General features: G+C 38.8%; 1 protein-coding gene across 1 annotated transcript; it reads left to right on the top strand.

Annotated features, from left to right (window-relative positions):
- Positions 1-16,450: 16,450 nt before the first annotated feature.
- On the top strand, positions 16,451-25,783 carry CTSO (cathepsin O). Its single transcript, XM_066548209.1, has 8 exons — positions 16,451-16,706; positions 17,268-17,373; positions 18,364-18,497; positions 19,543-19,710; positions 21,124-21,245; positions 22,424-22,587; positions 23,105-23,197; positions 24,521-25,783. The coding sequence occupies exons 1-8, from the start codon at positions 16,572-16,574 to the stop codon at positions 24,553-24,555; spliced, it is 957 nt and encodes a 318-aa protein (XP_066404306.1). The 5' UTR covers positions 16,451-16,571; the 3' UTR covers positions 24,556-25,783.
- The last annotated feature ends 4 nt before the right edge of the window (positions 25,784-25,787 follow it).

The raw sequence follows: 25,787 nt of genomic DNA, 5'->3' as shown, positions 1-25,787 counted from the left end.
GTGATACTCTAGCATAAAATGTCAGCTTCAACACAAGGACAAGTGAACCTACTTAGTTTCTGGTGAAAGCTGAAGTTAGAAGGTATACACTGAGATGTACAGCAAACCTCTCTAATACATCCATTGGTGGAAAGTCATTTTTTCTTTCTTAGCTGTCTGGAGAGAGACAGAGCTGTTGGCTCAAACAACAGGGACTGAACATTTTTTCACTCAAGTGCACTCTGATAAATAAAGGCTACATGCAACTGAGACAGGAATGAGCTTTCACAATCAGTACCACAGGTTGTTTTGAAAGATCCCCTTTGAACTCAAGGCAAACCTTTTGCTGAATAATATCTATGAGTAAAATTTTCTACCATTTCTGACAGACTACAAAATAAGAATCAGAAATAAGAATCAGAATAAGAACAGATTTAAAAGCTCTCATGAGATCAAATTTGCCTAGCTGAGGTTCTCTTCTCAAGTTCTGAATATCTTTGAAGGTGGAGATCACACAGTCACTCTCGTATTTAATGTCTGACCACCCTCAAGGTAAATTTTTTTCTACTATTGAATTGGGTTTACCTCATTGCAACTTCTCTTGGATGACTCTTGTTCTGTCATTGTGCACCTACCAGAAGAGCTTGGCTTCCTCTTCCCTGTACCTACCCACCAGACAGTTTAGGACAGCAACAGCCTCTTTTCTTCTTCAGGCTAAACTATCCCAGCCCCCTCAGGCTCTCCTTGTACGTGATTTGTTCTAGCATCCCAGTGGCCCTTCTCTGAACTCACTCCAGAATATCTATGTATTTCTTGTACTGGGGAGTCCAGAGCTGAACACAGTATTTCAGATGCAGTCTCACAAGCACCAAACAGAGGGAAATAATCACTTCCCTCCACCTGCTCTCCATGCCCTTACTTTTAGTCTAGTATGCAGTTGGCCTTCTTTATTGAGAGGATACATCACCTTCACATGTTCAGCTTCTCCACAGGGACACCTAAATGATTTTCTGCAGTTCCACATTTCCAGACTGGACTGTTATAGCTTGATTCCTGTAGATAGTAAACTCATCTTCATTGCTTATGTTTTTAAGAGCATCTGGGTTACAGTATCTCATCTTTGAGCACTTCACACTGTCATAACTCTTCACAGCAAACCAGACAAGCTCTGTTTATTGCTCTACCCTAGCATAGCACATAAGCACTAAAGGCAAACAAAACCTTTTCATATGCCAAAAAACCTTGGCTTTGCAACCAAGGCCAAGACAGTGCTGGCAGAAAGCAAAGTTACTGAGTATCACCTCATAAATCCTGGACTCAGCTCACATTCATATGGAGCTAGGAAAAGGCTGCTATGACTCATCTCTCAAATGCTTTAAAGTTACACCAACCCAGGTGTCCTGATAGCATCCCCTAACAGCCACAAAATAAGCATTTAGAACTTCTGTTTGTGAACATACTATCATTTACTTCCTCTTCCTTGTTCTGGTCCTTTGATATGTGATGCACAGAAAGTAATATTTCTTAGTTTTCATTTGGCTCAGAAAAGCAATCTCTGTCATGCCACTGGGTGTCTGACCACTAAATTATGTAATTAATCCTGTAGAGGAGGGGCTGGAAGTAGTATTTCATTATGAGTAGATACCAAATCTCAGCCTCATTTTCTTTGCACTGTTTACCTCAATATAAAGATCAATGTATCTGTAAGCAGAAGTTAGAATGATATATAACATCATGAACTGAAAATGTTACTTTGGAAAAATAAATATAAGCTGCAAAGCATTTGATATTGGGATTTCCTGGTGTAGCTTACCAGAAGCAGAATGATCTTACCAGCCCAGTATCAAAACTGAATGCCTAATTCTTTACTCCTTTACAGCCTGTGTTCCTATAGATCTGTAAACAATGGGATTAAAATGCTACCATTTTAGCAAGACACATTTTCTGCTTTTAGGAAAGAGTAAAATCTGTCAAACATCCCAATGAGATTTTGCCAAGATCTTGATTCATTGCAGTCATTACACCTGAAACTGATTTTTACTGCTAAAATACAACTTTTTGAGACCATAGTTGAGTTTCCATGAAGATTTAGTAAAATACTCCTAAGGCAGCACTGAGGAATAATTGCAACAATTAAGTATGGACACATCAGCTACCAAAAAATAGCAGAATGGTTATACAGCACTGACTCCTATTTCTTACCTCCTCTTCTACCAATGCATTTAAAAAGGAAAAAAATATTCCTCTCTTTCTTTTCATCTTATAGACAAGTGCATGAGTCAGTAAAAGCTGTGCATTAACTATGATATGTCACAAATATGATATGACACAAATAGGACAGCAGAAAACCCCTGCATTGAACACTTTGAAATGTATTACAGACTTGTGATAATACAGAATTTGAGAAGACAGGAGCTCCAGAAAAAAAACTCAACAGTGGGCACATGTAGAACTATAGAATATCCTGATTTGGATGGGACCCACAAGGATCATCCAGAATCCACACAGGACAACCTAGAAGTTAAACTTTATATCTAAGAGCAAACATCTATTTAACACCAAGAAGCTTGGGGCCATGATCACTACCTGGAAGATCCTGTTCTAGTGCTTGACCACTCCTTCAGTGAAGAACTTTTTCCTAATAGCCAATCTAAACTTACCCTTTCACAGCTTCAAGTCATTTCCCCACCTATAACTTTCATTATCAGACACACTATTTTATAAATTATGTAACACCTACCTGATGTCAGCTGTTCCTATTTCAATATCATCTTTAGCTAACAGGATTCTACAGATTTCAAAGTAGTAAAATACTAGTAACCTCCACAGTTTTCTTGTTATTTTCACCTTTTGTTAACTTGCTTAGCTATTTCAGAACACTGTAAATACGTACTTCTATACCAACAGCAAGAGAAGTTAATGAGGTTATGGCAGCTGTTAAGGCACTCAATACCATGATGTTCACTTAATAAAAGGAATCCATTTTGAGAACTGTAGCACTGTAACAATAATGTAAAACTTTTTTTTTTTTTTTTTGCAGGCACTGCAGTACTGCCAGCCTGAGACAGTTGCCCTTACACGTCAGGCAGGCGCAGACTCAGGATCCCTATTCACAGCCTCATCAGAACAAGACTGAGTGAAACAGAGGAATACAGAAAGGGATAACAGAGCACATGTGAGATGTAATACCACAGCCTGTGAAGCCAGGAAAGTCTTCAGAGTCCTGAGCCACACAGAACTCCGGGCATCAGCAGAGGGCACAGGGAATAACAAAAGCAGAAGTCACAGCTGATAGCTCTTGGGACACGGCATATTAAGAAACCACAAATTTAGATGAATCTCTGGAGTAATCATGCTTACCAGCACAAGGAAGTGCAGCTGGAAATGGCACCTTCTGGACATTCTCAGTCTGTACATCTTTGCAGATGCAGCAATCTCCTTGAAATCTACCCCTATTTCACAGGGAGGAAAATTTCAGTTGCCACTGTCAAGATTTTTCTCCTTGAAACAGGTATAATGTAGACATAGGATAGAAAAGAACAAGTTTATTTTAATTAAATCTGAAGTTCAGGTATGAAGCATGACACAACAGAAGAAACACTGTAACAAAAGCTTACTTTCTGATCACAGAAAGTGGATAAAATCAATTTTTGAAGCATTGAGGGGAGAAAAGATAACTGCACAGGATCATAATAAAATAAAAACCAAAACTTGGGGGTTTGGTGTGTTTGGGGATTATTTGTTGCTTTTTTTTTCTGATTGACCAAGCACAGCTTTTAAAACAAAGACATTTTCAGTATGTAAAAGTAGTCCACAAGAAAGCTAGAGAGGGACTTTTTACAAGGATATGTAGGGATAGGACAAGGAAAGAGGGTTGGTTTCGACTAAAAATAAGGCACAGAAGCCCTGACTACTTTAGCTTTCTGGTTAGGCAGTTGTTTATCCAGAAAAGTTATCATGTAACAGCACAAGAATAACAAAATCCATTTTGTTGATGTTTTCACAGCTACCCATTGTAATCGCCCTTTAAATGGCTACATTCTTACACAGTGCATCAAATTATGATTGAAGAAAAAGTAGTGAGAAATAAGACTTAGATACTATGTATAATATCACTATCCCCTGATATTAAATTGTGTTTGAGTGCAATTGAGTGTCTGTCACAGCAGCTGCACAGAGATCTATTTCAACCAGCACCTCTATCCTACGTACAGTATTCCAGAATACCATTCTCATCCCTGCTCCTGCCTGAGTGAATACAGAGGCATACATCAAACCAGACAAAGTTTCAAATGGTAATATGGTACAGGACTGAGGTTTAAACTAACCCCAGAAACTCTAAGAGCATATACATGTCACTGTGGTACAGGTTATTCAATATCTTTTATTGATGCATTTTGTGCCTGACTTACTGTTCTGTACAAAAAGCACACTTAACTCTTGCTGTGAAATACACTTAGAGATGGTTTCCAGACAGCCAGATCTTAAAAGTTCTGATCACCTCTATGCCCAACTTTCTTGTGATATTATATTCCAGATACAGATTTTTAAAAAATGTGCTCACATGTACCATATTGCTCACCTATGCTGCACTGAGATATTTTTAAGCATTCATTCTTTTTCCCACAGACTACAGGGTTTGACAGATAAAAACAGGATGCAACAAAAAGCCATGCTCCCTTTTAAATACTTTTACATCAAGTGGTGGTTCTGCTATTAAAATAATGGGTGCTCAGTAAAGATTGAGTATGACTCTCTCCATTTTGGTAAATGCAACCTGGAAAATGTAGGTCTTTACTACCAGGGCCCATAATCTCTTGGGAGAAAACCTGCTGAAATACACTCTGAATAATATTTAACTAAAATACTTTCTTTTTTAAATAACTGTGAAGAGAATTGTAAAATACTGTTTAAAAACATTTCAATTGCTGAATTTCAACTCTTAAATGCCTTTTTTATAAATAATATGCACCTCAAACTTACTGCAATTCACACTTATAACTTTAGGCAATATAGTTATGTATATAAAGTAGGTTTATATTCTATAATAAAAAATATAATTTGTTTTTAAGACTGCACTGTGTTAATTACATACATGTATATATTTCTTCTATTACTATATTATTATTATTATCATCATAATCATCAAGTTCTCTGTAATTAGTTTACATTTTAGACTGGGAATGGAATATCATGGAGCCAGTATAAGCTGGCATGGATCAGGCTGAAGTAGGAATGACAGCATCTCCACCATGCCCTCTCCTCTGCCTCTGGCTTTCCTGGAAGAGTCCTCTCCTTGCTCACAGCAGGAACACACCTGAATGTCTCCACAATACCCCAAACACCATGCTATCAGCTGGGGCACCCCAGTTTTTCTTTAGCTACAGATTAATGAGCTGGGAGTTGATGAAGTATATTGTTCAAGTCCTTTTGTAGAACCCTACTTTTGATCCTTCTGGGTTTATAGTTAATTAATAGTAAACTAACTCCATAGTAAACCATTAGTTGGATTTTGTGTTTAGAAAAGATGCAAGAGGCTTCAGGACTAGAAATTGGAGCTAGAGCTTCTCTACAGGCTTTACACCATTAAAGGACAAATTGGAAAAAAAATTAACTCTTTAACACAAGGAAACTTGTGCTTTAAATTCCTGACTATTGCTAAGTACCTCCAGTGCAGAAAAGTAAAACTGCTTAGAATATTTTCAAAGGTGACAACCTAAATACTATATATAGTTCTTTAAATATCTTTTATTCAGGTTAAAACTATTCAGCAAATGAATGTCTTTTGTCCATAACTCATTGACTCAAAAGCATCAATTGTTTGTCCTCCTGAAATAATACCACATAAAAGTTGAACTTAAAGTCATGGACAAAGACCTCAAAGAGTGAGGTGAAGATAAATCACTTACAGACAGCATTTATATTTTCAGTACCAGTGAGGCTTCTTTGTTTATTGAAAGACTCCTAGAAAATTTATTAATAGCTTTTAATTTGATAGACTACACTTGCCCAAAATAAATCTAAGCCATTTTTAGACCACCACAATTCATCACTTTAACTTATTACATGGGAAGAAATTCTTAATTGCCTCCAGAGTAATTTATTTTAAATGAAAGTGAAAAGAATTCATAAATTAATAATCCTTTTCAATTATTCTTTCCCAAAGCAGTGGGACTACTTATTTTCAAGAAAGTTTTTCCTACTCACAGAATATAAGACTGCTCAGTAAAACTCACTGAGCACCCAATTTCGTGCTGCATTTTGGTTAGTGACACAGCTGCTGCCCTGACATTTTCAGTCTTCAGAGTGGTTACAAGAATCAAAGGGAAGCAGGGAAGGACTAAATTTAAGTCAAAATTGGAGTAATCTCTGATGACTAATCAGTATTTAAGAGCTAAACTTGTACTTAAACCAGTTTATCTTCTCTACAATTACCAACCACAACTCCAATCTGGAGTTTGATATTTCAATGAACCAAGTGCATTTGTAGGGATATTTCATTTGGCCAGCAATGGAAAAAAATTATTTAGATTTTTATCATGTTATAACTCTCTCTTCCTAGTCCCCAGAGGTGGTAACTCAATAACTGCAATTTAAGTCCAGAAAAAAAAAAGTAGTCAAAAGCTAAAATCCACTTGAGAGCTTTTCAATAAATTTAAGGAAGGCTAACCAGGCATGCCAGAGAGGTGTGAAACTTACCAATGACCTATCGAGTTTTCATGGTGCAGGACTTCCTGCAATTCTAGTTAGGCATTATATCTACACTTTAGGAGAGAACTATGCTTGGATTAATAGCAGGCAGAGCAGCTACCAGTCTTTGTCTTCTTTCTTATTTTGATTTGCAAAAGGTTGGAAAACAATTCCAAGAGCATTAGACTAAAGGAGTGATCAAAACAATACAGTCTGACGGGATATTCTTGTACTTAACAAGGAAAAGACAGTGCATGGCATACTTGGCTTTCAAATGAGATGTCATTGACTCAAGTCTTAACTTTGTGGTCCTTAAAATGGTCAACACCTTTATCAAAAGGAAAATGAGATAGTACCAACCATTTGTCCCAACAGCCAAATAAGACAATGAATATCTCCATTTTTGTATGCATGTCAGCTGGTATCTTGAGCATGGGATGGCTGCACTGGCACTGGCTGCTCACCAGGAACATGGGTGGCTGCCAAGCCTGCAGTCAGCCCTGGCTGCTGCAGGATATAACTGGGAATCTTGAAGGGGACACATCCTACTATGAAGGCACAATTCGCTCTCTCTCCAATATATTTGACTCCAACAAGAATGTATTTTCTAATGCTATGAAAGGGTAAAGTCACCCCTCCCAATGGGTTTACTTCCTTTCCTGAAATGCACTGAAAACACAGCCAGGCCAGGCCTAGCTGGAAATCATCACTCTCTGGCCATTCCCCTGGTGCTGCTTTCCTGTATTGCCTCCCTGCCCAGCTGGCTACCTGTGCTGCTCCCCACCTGCTGCACAGCCCAGAGGATACCTTTGACTGGGCAGAATCACACTCAACAGAACAGAAGAATGAGAAATATTAAATTTCCTTTGATAAAACTCAAACAAAGGAGCAAAATTAACACAAGTCTATTCAGATTCAAAACAAAAGATCTCTGAGTAGAGTCCTCCTGCAACTGTAATACCAATCTTAAGGAAAAGTGCACTCCCAGCACTTGATCCCTGATAAGCACATTATCTCTGGAAAGATGAGTTCACAGGGTGCAGCTAGTGCAGGGTGGTTGCACACTCCAAAGAAATATACTCTTTATAAAAAAAAATCCTGTGCCAATTCAAACTCAGCACTGTTTAAGGCAGCCTGCCCATGTAATTAGCAGGGGCGGACTGTAATATGACAGGCCTGCTGGGGAAAATGAGTTCCTGAAAGCTCTGGAAGCTGGGCTTAGGTAAGCACCTCTTGCCACAGCATTTAGTGTCCATTTTAATTGCACACATGTCCTTGGCTCTGAATTACAATGAATTGTTAAGGCAAATAACATCTCGGTTATTTAACTGCTAGGGCCAGACAGCCTGCGCTGTAAATGGATGACATCTCAGGTAATGAATATTCTCCCCAAAACTAGACCACAAAGGTATATAATAAAAATGTTCTAAGCACTCATTAGTGCTCATTTTCTTCTGCAGTCTACAAATGTGAAATCTAATTTTGTAGGTCTTTATACCCTCTTTGCATTCATTTTGGCTGGAAATGAATGGTGGTGTTAACTAAAAATATCCTCTCAACATTGAAATGAAGCACATTGGGTTAAGAAACATAGTCCAAACATCTGCAGTTCTTCTCAGCTCAAATTTGCATACATTATTTAATTTCACCAAGATCTCCATCATCTCAAAATACTTAAGCATGACTAACCTAATGGGAAAAATTGTTTTGAGCACAGAAAATATTAACCTTATTGTATATTCACGGTCAACCAAAAGAAGTAGCATGTCTAATGTTGACCCTAGGTAGCCTGGTAGAGATTTTACAACTTTTTTAACCATCCCAAAGAGAAATTACATTAAGTTCAAAAGAAAAATAACCCTCTCAGTCTCAAAAAAAAAAAAAAAAAAAAAAAAAAAAAAAAAAAAATTAAAACTGGCAACACACCCTGAACAACTAGCAGAGATAATTGCTTCTCTTAGAGCATGTACCAATCTCAGCCACACATCCACATCTGGCCATGAATATTGTGTTTACATTCTCCAGAAATGACCACACAAAGACAAAAAAAACATAGTTTGACACGATGTTTCTCCATTAGTATTAAAACCCAGAGACATGCTGGTAAGTCAACCCAGACCTCTCGGTGGGGCTGACAGGCTCAAAGCCTAAAAAGCTTCCATACTTTTAGCATGAGCATCTCCTGTACACATATATCATTCTTCAGACAGAATGTTCCCTCAAGAATTACTTCAATCTATTTGAAAACTGTTGCTTAAAAAAATATTACTGTAATGTTGGTAATTTTAAGTGAAACTTAAATGTAGGTGTTCAAATAGATATTAAATCCTTTTCGTGTAATACTAAATATCTATTTCTTTCCCTCAAATTCTACCATGTTGTGTACTCAAAGCCTTTGGATACTGAGCTGTCACAACAAACACACTGTAGATGTTCTGTACATGGCTAGCCTGGTTATTAAAACACATCTAAAAAAAAAAAAACTATGAGGAAAATGATACTTTAAGGGCTTTTGTACAAGTAGAACATATTTCCTGTGTCCTTTTGAAAGAATAATGTCTCCAATCATCCCTATTTTGAAGGGCTTCAACTTGAATGATCTCTCAATATGCCAAGGAAAAGCTGAGATACAAGAAAATTTTGCTTTTAGAAGGTAACATGGAACATTTGCCATGATGAGGATTTTCAAAAGAAATTGGCTCTCCAATTCTCCTTTGTGCTCTGCTACACATGAGAAGCTGTGGGGTGCAGAACAGAGAATGCTAACCACATTACTACGAATCTGCCTTATATTACATATAAAGTTTTTACTTCCTGGGAAAATTAGAAGAGCAGCTCAGTATCTTCATGAACCAAAATAAGTCAGACCTTAAGACCCAAAACCTGGCACTACCCTTTTAAAACCACAATTAACTTTTGCTAACAGAGAAAGGGTGAAGTCAGCTGTCATTATGTTTTAAATCAACCCAAACACAATAAATACTTGAGTAATTAATGATTTTTTTTTTTTTTTTTTTTTTTTTTTTTTTTTTTTTGTGGAACAGTTCTGACATCATCTAATATTTTCAAACCAATGTAATTTAATCATCTGGGAAACTAAGTGTACTGCCATGTATGGCCTTACAGGAGGCTGACTGTAGTGGTTTGTAAGAAGAAAACTAGAAGCTGTGATAGGATTTCTCCCATCCCCCTGACAAGCTGCAGACACAAATTCAAAGTCTGTAACAAGATTCAGTTGTGCCCTCCATAACATTAATTTCATATCACTAAAATTACACACTCACACAAAGCTCTTCCTTGTCTACAGCATCTAAAGCTCCCACTAGGATGACAGAATGGTGAAACTAAACTTTTGTTTACAGTCATAAAAGAACATCAGCTCACTGGAAAAGTCAACACTTATTTGAAATTATATTAAAATAACAATTTAAGTCCAAAATTCACATGAAGTAAAAACAGCTACAAGCCCAGAATTTTCCTGACTTTTGCTTTACATATGCATAATAAATTATCCTATGATCCTTCAACTTCAAAATATGTTCCAATTCCAATTTATATGATGATTACATTAAGCCAAGTGCAAGAACATCTTTATGAATCCTGAAACATCCTTCCTTTCTGCATGACAAAAGCATTTTTACCTTTTCTTTGTCTCCAAACTTTTATCAATGTAAGTATATGTGACACACTCCTACTGCACTTTTTTCTTTCTAAAAAGAAGAATCCGTTCTTGCAACTGAACAAGAGGAACTGTCCAAAATTTAACAAAGGCGACTGTGTGGTCTGTCTCACAGTTGTCCAAAGTTTAACAAAGGCAATTGTGGGGTCCTGCATTTGAGGTGGAACAACCCCACGCTCCAGGACAGGCTGGGGGTGACCTGCTGGAAAGCAACTCAGGAGAGAAGGACCTGGGGGTCCTGGTGGACAACTTGTCCATAAACATGCAGGGCTCTTGTGGTTAGAAAGGCTGATGGTGTCTTTGGGTGCATTAGGAAGAACATTCCAACAGGATAAGGGAGCTGATCCTGCTCCTCTGCTCAGCCCTGGTGAGGCAATCTGGAGTGTTGTGTTTAGTTCTAGACTCCTCAGGACAAGAGAGACATGGAGCTCCTGTAGCTGGTTCAGTGGAAGACTACAAAAATGATGAAGGGTCTGGATCACCCCTCTTATGAGAAAAGGGCCTGTTCAGCCTTGAGAAGAGTCAACTGAGAGGGGAACTCATCAATGTCTGTCAGTACCTGAAGGGAGGGTGACAGAAGCACAGAGCCAGGCTCATCTCAGTAATGCCAAGTAATAGGACAAGAGGCAGTGGGCAGAACTGATGCACAGGAGGTTCCACCTGCACATGAGGAAAAGCTTCACCGTGCAGGTGACCAAGCACTCGTCAGGTTGCCAAGAGAGGTCATGGAGTCTCCTTCCATGGAGATATTCAAAGTCATCGGGCACAATCCTCATGGTCTAGGGGACCCTGCTTGAGCAGTGAGGCTGGACGAGATGACTGCCAGTGACTCCTTCCAATCTCATCCATTCTGTGAGTAAAATTCCAGGATAATGACATGGCACTCTTATACCAGCCATAGAAGCAGGCTGAAGATGACAATCATGGCAGGTTGTGTGCTTCCTTTGGCAACAAAAGAGGTAAACAAGGGCATAGTCCTACACCTCTTTCTCTAAATCTATTTTCCTGCATACTAATCATTCCATTTTCCACAGGCAGTTGGGTCCTAATACCTTCCCAGCATGTCAGAGCTGCAAGACTCTGATAGACTCTTTTCAGAAAAGCTCATCCTCTTTAGCAGCATGTATGGAAACAGTGGCAACATGGAGGTGCATTTCACACAAGCAGCAGCAGGGAAGGCAGGACTGTCACTCCTCTTGCATGAAAGCCCTTTAGACCAAAGTCTTAAGCAACAAAACAAGTTAACCTTCCAGCAAAAAAATAAAAATACACAATAAAAAAACTCAACCACTGATGTAAAACAGACCCTCTATTTCTGTGCACAGGCTAGTCTTGCACCCAGGCATGAGATCTGTGTCCATATTGACATTGGTTTTACATTGCTGACCTTCCCACAAAGAGCATTGGAGTACTATGTATAAAAAGCACTACAGGGACAAAGTATAACTTCAATAGTATTATAATTACAGCAGTAAGTCACAACTGATTCACACCAACGTGACTGTAAAATCCATTCTTTTAAGTTCCACAGTAAAACAAAAGACGAAGGTATTGCATAGGAAACAGAAAGAATAATGAAACAGAAAGAAAATAAAGTTGGGATGATTCAACAGCATTTTTAATTATAATCACCCATGGAGAAAGTCAGCAAGCAGATCCTCCAAAAAGGAGAACAAAAATCTATGTAGGATAGAAATACCTTGATTTCTAAATGGTGCTTTTTTTTCTTTAATTTTGTTTCTCCTTTCAGGTGAATTTTGAAAAGCCTCTTAATCTCCTGCTGGATTCCTCTAACAACAAAGTCACTGATGAGGAATTCATGAAGGATATACAAACAAACTAACTGGAGCATTTACAGAAATCTGCAAACTAGAGTCTGTAAAACAGCATTACTTCTACATCTAAGCCCTTTGTCCGCATCCCATGGTTAAAAAGTTTGATGGAAGAAATCAGAACAATTACAGTGAAAAAATGTTTATCTGTACTTATGCCCTTAAGCCAAGCTGCAGCAAATACTGCCTGAAATTCTTCCTGAAAAGCTGACCACTTAACCCACTTTCTGAAAAGACTGAAAACAAACAAGCAAAAAGCCAACAAGAAAATAAGACTTGAATGACCTGGATATGAGACATTTTCTAAGCTGAGAATACTAAATGTGAATTTGTAGACGCTGGCAAGTGGAACTGGCAATGAAGACAGAGCAAATCAGATTTCTCAGAGAAAAGCCAATTCTCAGATCCCTAAAACTGACAAGACTTCTTACTTCATTCTCACTCAGAAAAGGTGTTGCTCCTTTCTACATTTTTATTTTTTCCTTCACTGTTTGATTTTGAATATTAGCTCCACTGCCAGCTTTCTTCATTCATAATTCATCCCTTACTGACAAGATTGAAGCAAAACCTTTTAAAAGGAGCTAGAGACTTACTGGTGTTTAGGATATTCAGCTAAGATAAAGTCAGGTTTGAGAAGCAGATCCTACAGTTATTTCATTATTTGCAAAGGAAGATCATTCTACCAGGAGAGACTTCATGGTCAACACAGATGTTTGTCATGATCCACCTAAGGCAGCCCCTGGCACAGTTTGGTTATTTCTGCAAACCCAAGTGCTCCCATGTGTAAATTTCTTTGCTTCTCACAAATTTTAAAAATTCCAGCTTGGGGCTCCGAAAAGACAATTTCTGAACACTGGCTACATCAACAGCACTCATTTACCCTCACAGGAATGCATTTCATCCCAAGATTGCAATTCTCACTTGCTTTGCTTACATTTAGTAATTGTTACCAGTGCAACTGTATTAGCAAACAACACCTCTGCAAGGTCTTAAAATAAGCAGATCCTCAAACACAATTTTTCCCCACAAGCCTTTTTAAGAAGGGCACTTAGCTCCATCTGCTGGATTTAAATAATTTCTCTCTGAGGCTGAAAACCACACAACAGAAATGGATTTCTTTTCCATTTATTATACATCTTATATGCCTAAAACATATAAGGAATTCAAACTGCTGCTAAATAAATACCTCCTCAAGTGCTATAAAGGCATCCCTCCTACCTGAAGGTCCATTAACACATCTCATTAATGCCCTTAGGAGCAGCGACATCCATCCTTTGCACACCTGTCTCCAACTTAGTAGTAATTTCTTGTATTTTGCCCTGTTTGCTATGCTAATTATAAACCCAGAGGCCAGGGGTCACTACTGAAGCTAGGCTGTCCAACTAGATTTAATTAAATATTTCAAACATCTAAGCAAAAATCTCTGGAGGAAAAAAAAAGCCTGACTAGTAAATATAAACATGATCTTTCAATCTGAACCTGTAATACCATAAAATCCCACCCACTAATAATACTGGTGTGTCATTAGAAATCTTAGAAATGGGTATTTTGCAGCTGATTCTCTTAATAAAGGAATATCCTTATTTAAAGAAAACATCTTACAATGAGTTTAGAGGTTCCTAAATATATATTCATCATTGTTTCTTCCCTTGGTATGCACTGTTTCAGCTCATCAAATACTTCTAAGGAATAGCCAGAATGGCATAGAGATATGTAAAATTTCATTAAAATATATTTTTAAAAAGCTATTTACAGTTATAACATTTTAAATCAGAAAAAAATGGGGGGGGGGGGGGAAAAGCATAAAAATATTTTTACCATCTGTCTGTGATGACTAGTGTAACTAATACATGGCTTACCTGTGTCAATGAACCAATAAGAATTGCATCAATAAAGCCTTTAAAAAACTCAACCAAACAAACAAACAAAAAAAAAAAACTAAAAAAAAAACACACAAAAAACCCCCAATATACCAAACAAACACCTCTATACCCTATCTATACCCTATTCTTCTTTTAGGCCTTATTCTTACATTATTTTTATAACTGTATTTTCATTTATCTTAATGAAGCATGGCTAAATTCACACTGGAGTAATTTAAAGCAGAGCAGGGACTGCATGCCTGCAGACTGAGCCCTCTGTGTACTTGGGTGGGATTTTGTTCATCTGAGCACAGGCACAAAATGTTTTTATGGCACGGTAGGTATTTCAGTGGAAAAAGAAAACCATCTGAAACATTTTGGCTGTCAGTCACCTACCTCTGGCTGTTTGTTACACTTTCTTTCCCTTGAGCCAGTCACCAGAGGAGATACTGACTTTTCTTACAATCTCTCCTCCTGACCAAGATATATTCAAACAGCTATTTAGTACACAGAGAGCAAATCCAGGGGAAACAAACATTTTCCTCTTCCTATACTATACAGAATTTTTAATGCAAATAAATCTGAGATACATCTATTTTCCCAAAATAGGAGGGGATTTTTTTTTTGCTTGTTTGTTTGAGGGTTATTTATTTTAATTAAAATAAAAATGAAAGCTGTGTGGTTTGTAACTACATTTCAGAAGTCCTCTGCTGCCCTCATGTGTTTCACGGGCAAAGTAACCCTTGAAGTCTACAAAGAAACCAAAGCGGCGCCTCCAATCAGGATTACTTCTGTTTGAAAGCAGCATAGTCTACATAAATAATAACTGAAAAATAGCTGAAAGTTTATGTCTTTTTTCTATTAAAGCTAGGTTGGCTTGTGTAAAATTTAACGACCAAATATTAAAAATAAGAAAAAGTATTCAGCTTAAGATAATCATAATCCTGGAACAACAGATTTCAAGGGCAACAGGCCAATTTAGAGAGTGTTGATCATGTTCAACTAATGGAAAATCTTAAATTTTTAATGAAAAGTATGTTTTAAAATAAAGCATCATTTCAACATCTTTCTGTTGCTTGCACCAACTGGCAAAGTAAGTTCTTTCCTGTTCAATTCTACTGCACCATAGAGAATAAAATCATGTGACTGCTGCATTAAGGCTGCTGTTCCTTCCACAACCAGTACATCCAAAGCTATGGTGATCACAGCAAGCTGTCCTTTGACACTCCTGCCAGACACTACACCCTGCACTCCTCACGAGGGCCTCAGTGCTCAGTCGCAGTTCAATGGAATTTGCCTGCTGAGGTTCAAACCATCCTTACAAAGGTGTCACCATTCAGTTCTTATGTCATCCTATTCAGTCTCTATGCTGATCCCAGACCTCAATCTATCAAGATGAATTTGTAATAAATTGTAATAACATCTCCAGCACCAATCCTGGGTTTGCAGTGATGAACCGTGTCAGAATAACCAATAAAATCTGCCCTGCTAACAAGCTCTTCCATACACTGGCTATAAGCCATAAATAGCCTTCTCTGTTACAAAACCAGTGGCAATTCAGCTAATTCCATGGGAGGAGGGCAAAGGCAAAGCTGGATTGTGATCCCGACATGTTTGTTCCTCAAGCACAGTGCTACCAGGTGTGCTACTGGCACCACAGGACAGGACACCTGTGTTAACTAGAGGCTACGTGGGGGTAAAGCAGCAGAGAGAACTGAAACATACAGCAGGTTTAAAGCACACAAAGATACTATTTACAGGCACTGCATAAAAATGCCTGGTGATGGAAATTAACTAAGAGAGTGCTATAAACTCGTAGTGGCCTACTGGAGCTTTTAAAAGCTGAACACTGACCTGCTTACCCAAGTACCAGCATGACCAGTCTCGGAGGAAAGTCATGGTTTCTCTCCGTGAGTTCTTTCAGCACCAGCTCTCTCACTGGGACGCAGGGGCTGCGGGCACGGCTGTGCAGCACCGGGCAGCTCTGCATTGCCCGCCCGTGCCTTCCCTTGCTAAAGCCTTTAACCTGCATTGCTGCTGCTTCCCTCTCCTACTGGCAGCCCAGCTTGCAGGTACCAGCTGACTCGGACCTGACTCAGGTACCAGTCTCTCGGAGAAGGTTTTTATAACCTGGCAAATACCTGAACGCTCAGCATCCCTTCGCCCCTCCCTGGCAGCCCTGAGCGCCCGGCTCCCACATGGAAAACACCGCTGGAAACACGGCTCTGCCCAGGCGCTGCTGAGCGCTCTGGAGCACAGCTCGGACTGGGCGCCATCCCCCAGAGCCACCAGGAGAAGGATCCGCAGGAGCGCTCCCAGCCCCGTGCGGCGGTGCGGGATCGGCGGGGTGGGGCGGCCCTCCTCCATGCCCCGCCTGGGCCCGCCCAGCCCGCCGGCCCCGCGGGAAGCGGCAGCGGGGACAGCCTCCGGCCGCGGGCTGGGAAGGAAGCAGGGTTCGGCCCCTTTCCCGCTCGGAACCCGTCGGACCTCAGCTCCGCGGGCGGGGTGCGTGCCCGGGCCCGGCCCGCCATGGCACGGCGGCCGATGGCAGTGCTGGCGCTGCTGCTGTGCCTGCTGCGGCCGGGCAGTGCCGCCCTCACGGGCACCCGGCTGCGGGATGGCGGCGGCGGCCGGGAGCGAGAGGGAGCGGCGGCGGCTCTGCGGGTAGGTGCCCCAGCCCGCGCTGCCCTCGCCATCCGCGCTGCGGGGCTGGGGCAGGCCGAAGGCGGGGGCAGGCGGAGCGCCCCTCCCGCAGGCCCGGACGCGCCCCCCTTGCCGCTCCCGCGGGTCACCGCCGGCCGCCGGAGCGGCTGCCCAGCCACATCGGGCCGCCGGGGGAGGCGGGCAGGCCTCTATGTCATTATGCTGTTCTTTGGCTTCGTGAAGTGATGGGGTTAACTCCTATCTGGAGACGTTTTTGCATATCTGTCAACCACAAGGTTTGTTGTGCTGTCAGAGAAGGACATCAGATGAGTTTGACGCAACTTGTTCTGTTTTGTCTGTTTCATGTCAATTTTTTGCACTAACAAATGCTTTTTTGGTATCTATTGGAGTTGAAATTAGCGTAATGGCTTTCCTATTGCTAGGGATACAGCATGAATTTGAGGTGAACAGTTTTTGTTATCCAATTTCATGTTTACTGATACTAACCTTTTTTTTCTGCTTTTGCAGTTTTGTCCCTGCTGCTAACCTAATAATGCCCACAATTTTTTTTTATTCCTTCAGGAAAGCGCCAAAAGAATTAGATTACTGAATTCATTATCAAAAGATAATACGACTGCTGTCTATGGAATAAATCAGTTTTCTCACCTGTTTCCTGAAGAGTTCAAAGGTACATTTTCTGGTTTTTTAATGGCTTTTCTGTCATTTTTTAATTCTTTCCCAGAACCTTGTGTCTTTCACACTTACAGATTCTTCCTGTGCTGATAGTCAGCTAATTTACAATGGCTGGTTCCAAACTGTAAGTACTTCTGGAGGATACAACAATCCTCTTTGTGTTCTGTAGTCTTGCAAGGTTGAATTACCCACAGCCTGAATATGTTTTAGTATTCAGGCAGTTCTGGTTTTCCTTCTTTCTTCTCACTGCTCTTTAAAGCTTTCTTCAATTACAACAGAAGAAAGGAAGATACACAAGGTTCTTCCTTTTTGAAAAGGAAGATACAGAAGGTTCTGCAGTAAGTTCATATTCCCTACCCCAGCACAAACTTGACCACAGTCCAAACAATGCTTCGAGGTCCATGGCTGCATAATGACAGCTGGAGCTTTCTCAAGCAATACTTAATTTTTTTTCTTAAAAAACTTGTATTATAATACCTTCCCTTCTTGCTGTTATGTCTGTTGTAACATTTTCTATTCATCAGAGGATTTAACATCTTGCTTTAATTTTAAATAATTAAACAATATTTTTTAGTGAAAACCTAGCAACTTTAAGGTATTTCAGAATCTTTACTTTATTCTCCTCTTATTTTCCCCTTGCACATGGGGAAAAGTATTTTTAAGTAAGTAAAATGTTTTGGAAATTTTCACATAAAATTTGTTTCATGGAGTGGTTATGGTTATTCTTCAGCTTCAGAAAATCTTTACGCTTTCTACCCACATTCCCTACACAGAGTATTTCTGTTCTTTCTGAAACTGTAGAAATACTTACATTCATTCTGGAGCATAATGATTGTTTTAAAATACATGAATTTTCTATGGATTTAAGAATGAGATACAATCTTGTAGTTGCAACTGTGGATCAAAGTTCTAGTAAAGTAGTTGTTCGTGGGATTATTTTTTTTTTTTGTTCATAGATTTAAAGATGTTTGTGTTCTGTGTTTAGCTATTTACTTGAGAAGCATGCCTCACAAACTTCCCAGATACATAAAAGTGCCAAATGGGAAGGAAAAGCCTCTGCCAAAGAAGTTTGACTGGAGGGACAAGAAAGTCATTGCAGAAGTGAGAAACCAGCAGACAGTAAGTCCTGGTGTTTTCCCTTCCTGGTTCTCAGCAGTGGGCTGTAGAGCACAGGGGAGGTTTTGCAGGGACCAGCTCTGCCTGGAGGCTCCTTGGAGCATGGGCACAGGAGTGGCCAGCTGAACAGACACAAAATCATGTAGCATTTTATACAAGGAGGTATTAGGCTTAAAAGGATGAGGTGTAGGAGTTGTGCATTTAGAAACTGTAATATTCTTTTTTATCTAGTTAAGTGAATCTCCAAATGTTTTGCACCATGTGTGTTTTGTATTTTTCTGAAGGAACCAAGGTTAAGTTCGGTACTTGGTCTCATCCCACCTGGAGAAGTGTAGATCCTTTCCTGTTGTTTTCCTCCCATGACTGAATCCCCTTGGCTGGTGAACACCCACATCCTTACCAGTGAATTCCTCAGAGGATGCATTCATGATAGCAAAGTACCAGACCCCACACTATTACAGTTTATCCCAAAGTGCTTATGGGCACTGGTAATAAACAAGGTACTCAATCGCCAGTGTATCCTTTCCATGCTTCACGTAGGACCTCATGAGGAATAAATTTCTGCTGCTTATTTTAAATGTCACAGTTCAAAGAGCCTAGAATTGCAGCATAGATTGCTATTGTCTAAGATTTTTTTCTATTATGTTTCATTTCACTTCACCATTTCTTAAACTGTAATCTGTTTCTACAAAATTCTAGAAAAACTTACTAATGTGGTCAAAAACTAATTTCACCCTGAGACCACATATCTCACAGTAAAAGCATCCTCAGACCTATCATCAAGAACAAAAATTCATCAGGAAAGAGTCCTTAAAATATGACAACCATAATGCATTTCTAGCATTCAGAGAGCAATATAGGGGGAAAAAACAGTTCAGCATTTTAAATGGAGGATAACATTTCTTTATAATTGCCTTAAAAACAGAGTTCAACATGATGTATTAAATGAAGAGCATTGGAAGACTCTTTTGCCTCTTTTTTTCATACCAGGCTTCAAAACCAAAGCTGACTTTTGCTTTCTCTGCCATTTCCCTTTTGTCTCTATCAGTGTGGAGGCTGCTGGGCTTTCAGTGTGGTAGGTGGCATACAGTCTGCCTATGCAATTAAAAGAAGCACCCTGGAAGAGCTCAGTGTGCAGCAAGTTATTGACTGCTCATACAATAACTACGGCTGCAGCGGGGGATCCACTGTTAGCGCTTTGAGCTGGCTGAACCAGGTTTGAAACTCTTTGTAAAAATCCCAAAAGGCTTCATATCAGCTTCTCTATTAGCATTCTTATTTACTGGAAAAAAACTGATGGGAAAAGTGAAATGTACAGGGTTTTTTTTAATCACATGTGTGTGTACATATATGCATACACATATGTGGTTGTGTATATGTATATATGCTTATTTATTTACTTTGGAACCAGGAGAGAATTAGTTCAAGCAGAATTGAAATTTGATTGGAACTTTATGGTCCATACATGTTCTTGTGAACTTAACAAATCAGTCCACAGGAGCTGAAAATTATGTTTCTGAATTCATTTGCAGGCATACAGTACCAGTGTAGACAGAGCCACCTATGCATATGGCATTTTGTTGATTTAAAGCACCAGCATCTGGGGAAAAAGAAGGATCCTAAAATTTTCTGGTTTCAAATTTCAGTAGTTTCTCTTGCAAACACTGTAAAATTATGTACAAGTGTGTGTGGAAAACCTCAGAATAAAATGAACGGCTTTTCCCTTTGTTTTCCTTGAAGACCAGAACATTGAAAATGCATTCAAAATTTCTACTTCAGTTGTTGCTAAAATATTTCATTTCATTCAAAATTCAAAATGTGTGTTCATAACATAGGTACACAGAAACATTTTAATATCTTTGAAATAAAAAATACTCTCTCAGATTGAATTACAAAAATTTAAAAGAATTCTTTTTTTTTTTTTAATTAAAAAATACCTCAGAATTTAAGGAAACATAATTCTACCCCCGAAGAGTAATATACCCATGGCTAATAATAGTCTAGATCACTTGTATAAGTTTGAATATCAAGAACAACAGAGGATACTCACCTTTACTCCTCTGAAGGAAAATTCCCTCTTGGCAGCAGAGGAACCACAAATGAATTAGGCTGAAGAAGTCACTGTCATAAATATGCTGTACTCCAGAAAACATGAAAAACATAAAAGGCTGATGCATACATCATGTACTAGCATGAGAATTGTATGCTAAGAAGAGAATTGGACTTTACAGTATTTTATATAACTTTTTGGGATAATTGTGCTTCTTTAACTGTCCCAAGGAGAATATAATTTTGTGTGTGGAAGTCATTTGATGAGAGTGAATAGTTCATGAATGAACTGAATGAGTATCTGTGTCTTGAAATTGACAGGACTGCTTATGAGGATAGCTTAAACCATGCCTTTTAAATTTAGTTTCTTATTTAAAGATTTCTGAATCCCTTCTGAAGCTCACTGAATAAGGAAACTAGAGATAGTAAATAGTCATTTCACAATGTGACATTCTTACTTCTAATCTTGCCCAGTACACACTGAATTTTGAGTGGGTTATGTGGTCATTCTCCATATGTTTTGAGGTGCATAGAAGTAAAGTCAAATACATTAATTTCTTGCTCAATTACCTTCTTGCAGACCAAAGTAAAACTCGTGAGAGATTCAGAGTACACTTTCAAAGCTCAGACAGGACTGTGCCATTATTTTGATCGCTCAGACTTTGGAGTTTCAATAACAGGATTTGCTGCATATGACTTCAGGTAGCTATTATTCATTCTTTTCTTTCACTGTCCTTTTCCTTCTGTGTTCAGCAATCATGGAGTTAGGTTAGGAATGAACAGTGCATTGACCAGGCAAAGGTTGGGAGGTTGATTGCATCAGTTCTGTAGCTGTGTGCTGGAGAAGGATTAATGCATAACATCTTTGAGAGTTAAGGCTTGCCACAATGGATCCACTCAACACTGCCATCACTAAGCCTGTTCAAATGAGAAGGCTTGAAATTGGGTCTTTTAAATTAGCTATAAACTAGAACATAGTCAGTTGCAGTTTTTAATATATGAACATTACACTGCTTTTGTCAGAAACAGTAAATCCTACCAATAGTAACTGGAATTTATTGAAAAAAATCGGAAGCATTCAACTACTTCAGCATTCATGCATTTACATATCTACCCACATCCTCTCCAGTGCATGACTTTAGAAACAGTGTTGCCAACTGAACTCTGTAAAAACTTCAGCTTTTTAGGTTTCTGTGTGAAGAAACTTCATTTCTAACTTTTATCAATACAGTACAGCTACTGAATAAAGAAAAGTATTACTCTGACTAGGAATTGTGTTACTTCTAGATATAAGTAACAAAAATCAATCATATCTTTGCCAGTCTGTATTTGCCAAATTTCATTAATGCACATATTTTCAGTGATGAAAATTTCCTGCTCCAGATAAATAAAACTGTGTGAGGGTGCTAATGTTAAATGTCTAATAGTAGAAATGTCCTGTGTTTTGATATGTTTGAGACACATACTTTAGTGCATTATTATGTTAAGAGGTACTTCTGTAGGTTTAAAAAATGGTGGGAAATTCTGATACAGAATAATGGTTTGTTCAAAGCTGGTTTTGATTGAGACAAGGGATGTACAAAAAGTATGAAGTGCTCTCCACTGCCACTGGCTTGGCCTAGAAACCTTCTGCTTTTTAACAGCATTGTGTGTTTGGATCTACACCTGTCCTATAGTTTGTGTGTCCTATATTTGTATCACTGTGTTGTAGTATATGAAATACATAATTACTGGTGTGTGTTACATCATGTGTAGAACTTGGAGGAAAGAGTTTTATTATTTGATTTTTAAACTGTTCTTAACAAATAGATTACAATCACTCTAATCACTTTAGTGTGCTAACTTAAGTAACTTGGTATTTTTACTCACTTCTTTTGCAGTGGTCAAGAAGAGGAAATGATGAGGATGCTTGTCAGCTGGGGCCCTTTGGCAGTGACAGTCGATGCCGTTAGCTGGCAGGATTATCTCGGTGGAATCATACAGTATCACTGCTCCAGTGGAAGAGCAAACCATGCTGTTCTTATCATTGGTTTTGACAGAACAGGTGCGTTTCCACCAGCTGAACTTCAGCACAGTAGGTTTCTTTTACTTGCAACTTGTCTTTTGTGGGATAAGTGATTAAAATCCAGAACTCGGTTTTCTGCTGGAAGCTGTTGGGTTTGATGTCACATCAGTTCTGGAAGCTCTCTGAAGATCACATCATCTTCACATCAGCAGGAAGAAAAACTCTTTTTGTCATTGCTTCTTCAGTTCTGTGGGACTTCATCCTTGTAAAGTCAAGACCATGGCTGTGTGTGTCTTTATGCTAGAAGGCTGTGTGTGTGTCTTTATGCTAGAAGGCTGTGTGTGTGTCTTTATGCTAGAAGAGCCCATATCCAGTCTTCCCATACCAGAATATTAGCTCTGTTATCTGTGTGAACAACAGTAGGTTTCACTGGCCTGTATCATCCATTCATCAGAAACTGTGAGATACTGAAATGCTAATTAACTCTGTGGAGTGTTAGGAGGCTAAAACTTCCCAAGTCTCATGTTGTCTCTTGTTCATGAAATGTCTCTTCCAGGCAGCATTCCTTACTGGATTGTGCAGAACTCTTGGGGGCCGACGTGGGGAATAGATGGCTACGTTCGTGTTAAGATGGGCAGCAATGTCTGTGGTAAGTCTGACTAAAAGTAAGTGGTAAAGGCCATGGGCTGGAATATGTTTGTCAATGGCTATAACAAATTAATTATCATCAGAGTATTATATATAGAATAAAAATATAATGGGATCCTCAGAGAGGCAGTACAATTATTGCTGTGCTTTAAAAGAGGTTAAATGAGTCCAGATGGAAAAATAAATGAAGTGGTTGCTAGTTCAACCAAGGCATGTAGTTGAATGATTGAAAAACACCATGTAAAGGCAAAGCTGTATAAGACAAAACAAATAATCAAAGTACTCTTGTCCCTTACCATGCAGAGGTAATGGCACTGTAAAATATCCAGCCATGTGTGATGGTTGTAGGTGGGTGCCATCGCTGTACTCCCTGTAGGTAAAACAGCTGCTGTCCTTGTCTGGTGGGTGCCAGTATCTCTGGCAAACAAATATGAAAAGTTAATCTACCCGGGAATTGTGTACCCTGCTCGTAGCTTTTCTTCTAGGACAGAGATATATCCTTTTAGTGCTAGTTCAATCTCCTACCCTATTGTTGTTTGCATGAATTTTTTCTTTGTGTTTGAGGGATTCCTATAGCATTAAATACCCAGTTTCTGCTAGATATGGAGGTAAGGCAAATCAAGCTCTGGTTTATCATCAGATTGCTGAGCCAAATTGGTGGGATGGTTCCACTAGATAGAAAGTATTGTGTATCCATTGTAATTTTATGTGTTAGAGTAACCCATTGGCTTTCCCTTCCATGTGTGTTTCACAGCAGATCTCAGTCATTGGAGGAGGTGTTGGATTATCTAAATCTTCTGCACATAAAGAATAGGCAATATTCAGTTTGCCTGCACTTAGTAAAGATCAGAGCAATGTATCCAATCATAGCTTTCTCATGTTACTGAATCTTTGTTCTTACTGTTGTTGTATAAACAGTTTGGAAAGAGAAATTTAGAAATAGTGATACAGCAAATCAATTATAGAGATGGCAGGGAGAACAGATGTGTTATTTTCAAAAAGCAGGATCTTTCACATTTACTGTAGTGTACCACACAAGAACAATCCAGCAAAGACCTTAGTTCCTCCTTTTCCCACAGAGATGTCTCCTCATTAAGAGGTGCTCTGAAACCACCAGGATATAAAATTTTGAACATTAAAGCAGAGGAAGTAGGAGATTAGGTTTCAACTCTATATGCCAGGAAAGGAAGAAATAAGAGGGTTGCAGATGATTCCCTGGATTCCTGCTGTCATGGCGTGGAGGGGAGAGGGCATTATATGAACATGAATTCTGAGAAGTCTCCACTTTAGTATTTATTAAAACAAAATTTTATGTCATTTCTAGGTATAGCAGATACAGTTTCAGCAGTATTTGTTTGACATTCCTGTGAGCCTCTAAAACTGGTCAAAGACTGTATATGAAGATGGAATTCAAAACACCATTTTCATATATAAGAAATGGCTTTAAGGGCACTTCCTCCAACTCTCAGCTGAAGATTTTAAAAATGCTTTTATTTTGAATTTGTATTGAATGCCAAATTTCTCATGGAGTAAGAAGACTCATCTGCAGAGTGCACAAATAGACACTACAAAGATGGACTGAAGCCTCAAATATAAGCTTTATCCAGGGGTTGAATAGTACTCCATAGAAAATTCTTAAAAGAAATGATGACAAGAAGGAATTTGGACCAAAAAATCAATAGTGTAAGAGTATATATGACATTATTTAAATATAAGAAGAATCATGAGTAACAGTTTAAAAGTCAGCAATTACAGAATATATCCAATAGAGTGAGTGTTAAATATCCCTCACTAATTGAATTCAGAGGTGGGACTTTTTGGTAATAAAAAGGTGTTCCAGCTTTGCTGAGCTGTGAAACTGCAGCTGTGGGCAAATATAACTAGAACTCAGAATGAAATATGTAATTCTAAAATGCTCTGAATTTTTCACCTCAAATGCTTTACCTGTATCTTTTAAGGCCTACTATGAAAAGTATTAAAGCAATTCTGTAATTTTTTGCACTCAATTACTGTACCATGTTTTTAGATTAGTTTTTTATAACTTTTATGACAAATGCAACAAGTATTTATAATTGTATATTGTTAGTGTTGCTGTTTTATTCCTTCTAATTTTTAATATTTTAAATGAAAGGAAGACAAAGTGTAATGTTTCTTTACTTCAGGTTTTGCTACTTACTGAATTTTCTTGGCTGAAAACTTCAGTTTTAAAAAATGTGAAGTCTTCTGTGCTCCTGAGTGTTGTGTAGTCTGGCCTTGCCTGAGTGGCTTACAGACAACAGATACCACAGTTCCATAACTGGAAAACAAAGTCCCTAATGGCACAGATATGAGTAATGTAGTCACAGCAATAGGAAACACAGATGTGCCTCCAGTGTTTTTGAGGTGCTACTGACAGGTATAAGTACCTGAAGTACTGTGGTAGAGGGAACTTAACAGAAATTCCAGCCTACAGTGTTTGTTTCTTTCCAAAGGAAGCACTTAAAAAGACAAAAGTCTATTTAATAAGATGGCACTGCTTTATCAATATTCTATAACAAAAGTTGCCTTTTATTGTATACCAATTTGAATAAAAATCACTTTAAATGCCTGTC

Source organism: Molothrus aeneus, chromosome 4 (genome assembly GCF_037042795.1).
Source record: "Molothrus aeneus isolate 106 chromosome 4, BPBGC_Maene_1.0, whole genome shotgun sequence".
In the NCBI taxonomy this organism is placed as follows: Eukaryota; Metazoa; Chordata; class Aves; order Passeriformes; family Icteridae; genus Molothrus; species Molothrus aeneus.
This window is presented reverse-complemented; position numbering and strand designations above follow the sequence as displayed.

Excerpts from the sequence above, each read along its gene's own strand:
- CTSO (XM_066548209.1), top strand. The coding sequence starts at position 16,572 with ATGGCACGGCGGCCGATGGCAGTGCTGGCGCTGCTGCTGTGCCTGCTG. Across the intron at positions 19,711-21,123 it reads CTTTGAGCTGGCTGAACCAG|ACCAAAGTAAAACTCGTGAG; the intron begins GTTTGAAACTCT and ends ACCTTCTTGCAG. Across the intron at positions 22,588-23,104 it reads CATTGGTTTTGACAGAACAG|GCAGCATTCCTTACTGGATT; the intron begins GTGCGTTTCCAC and ends TGTCTCTTCCAG.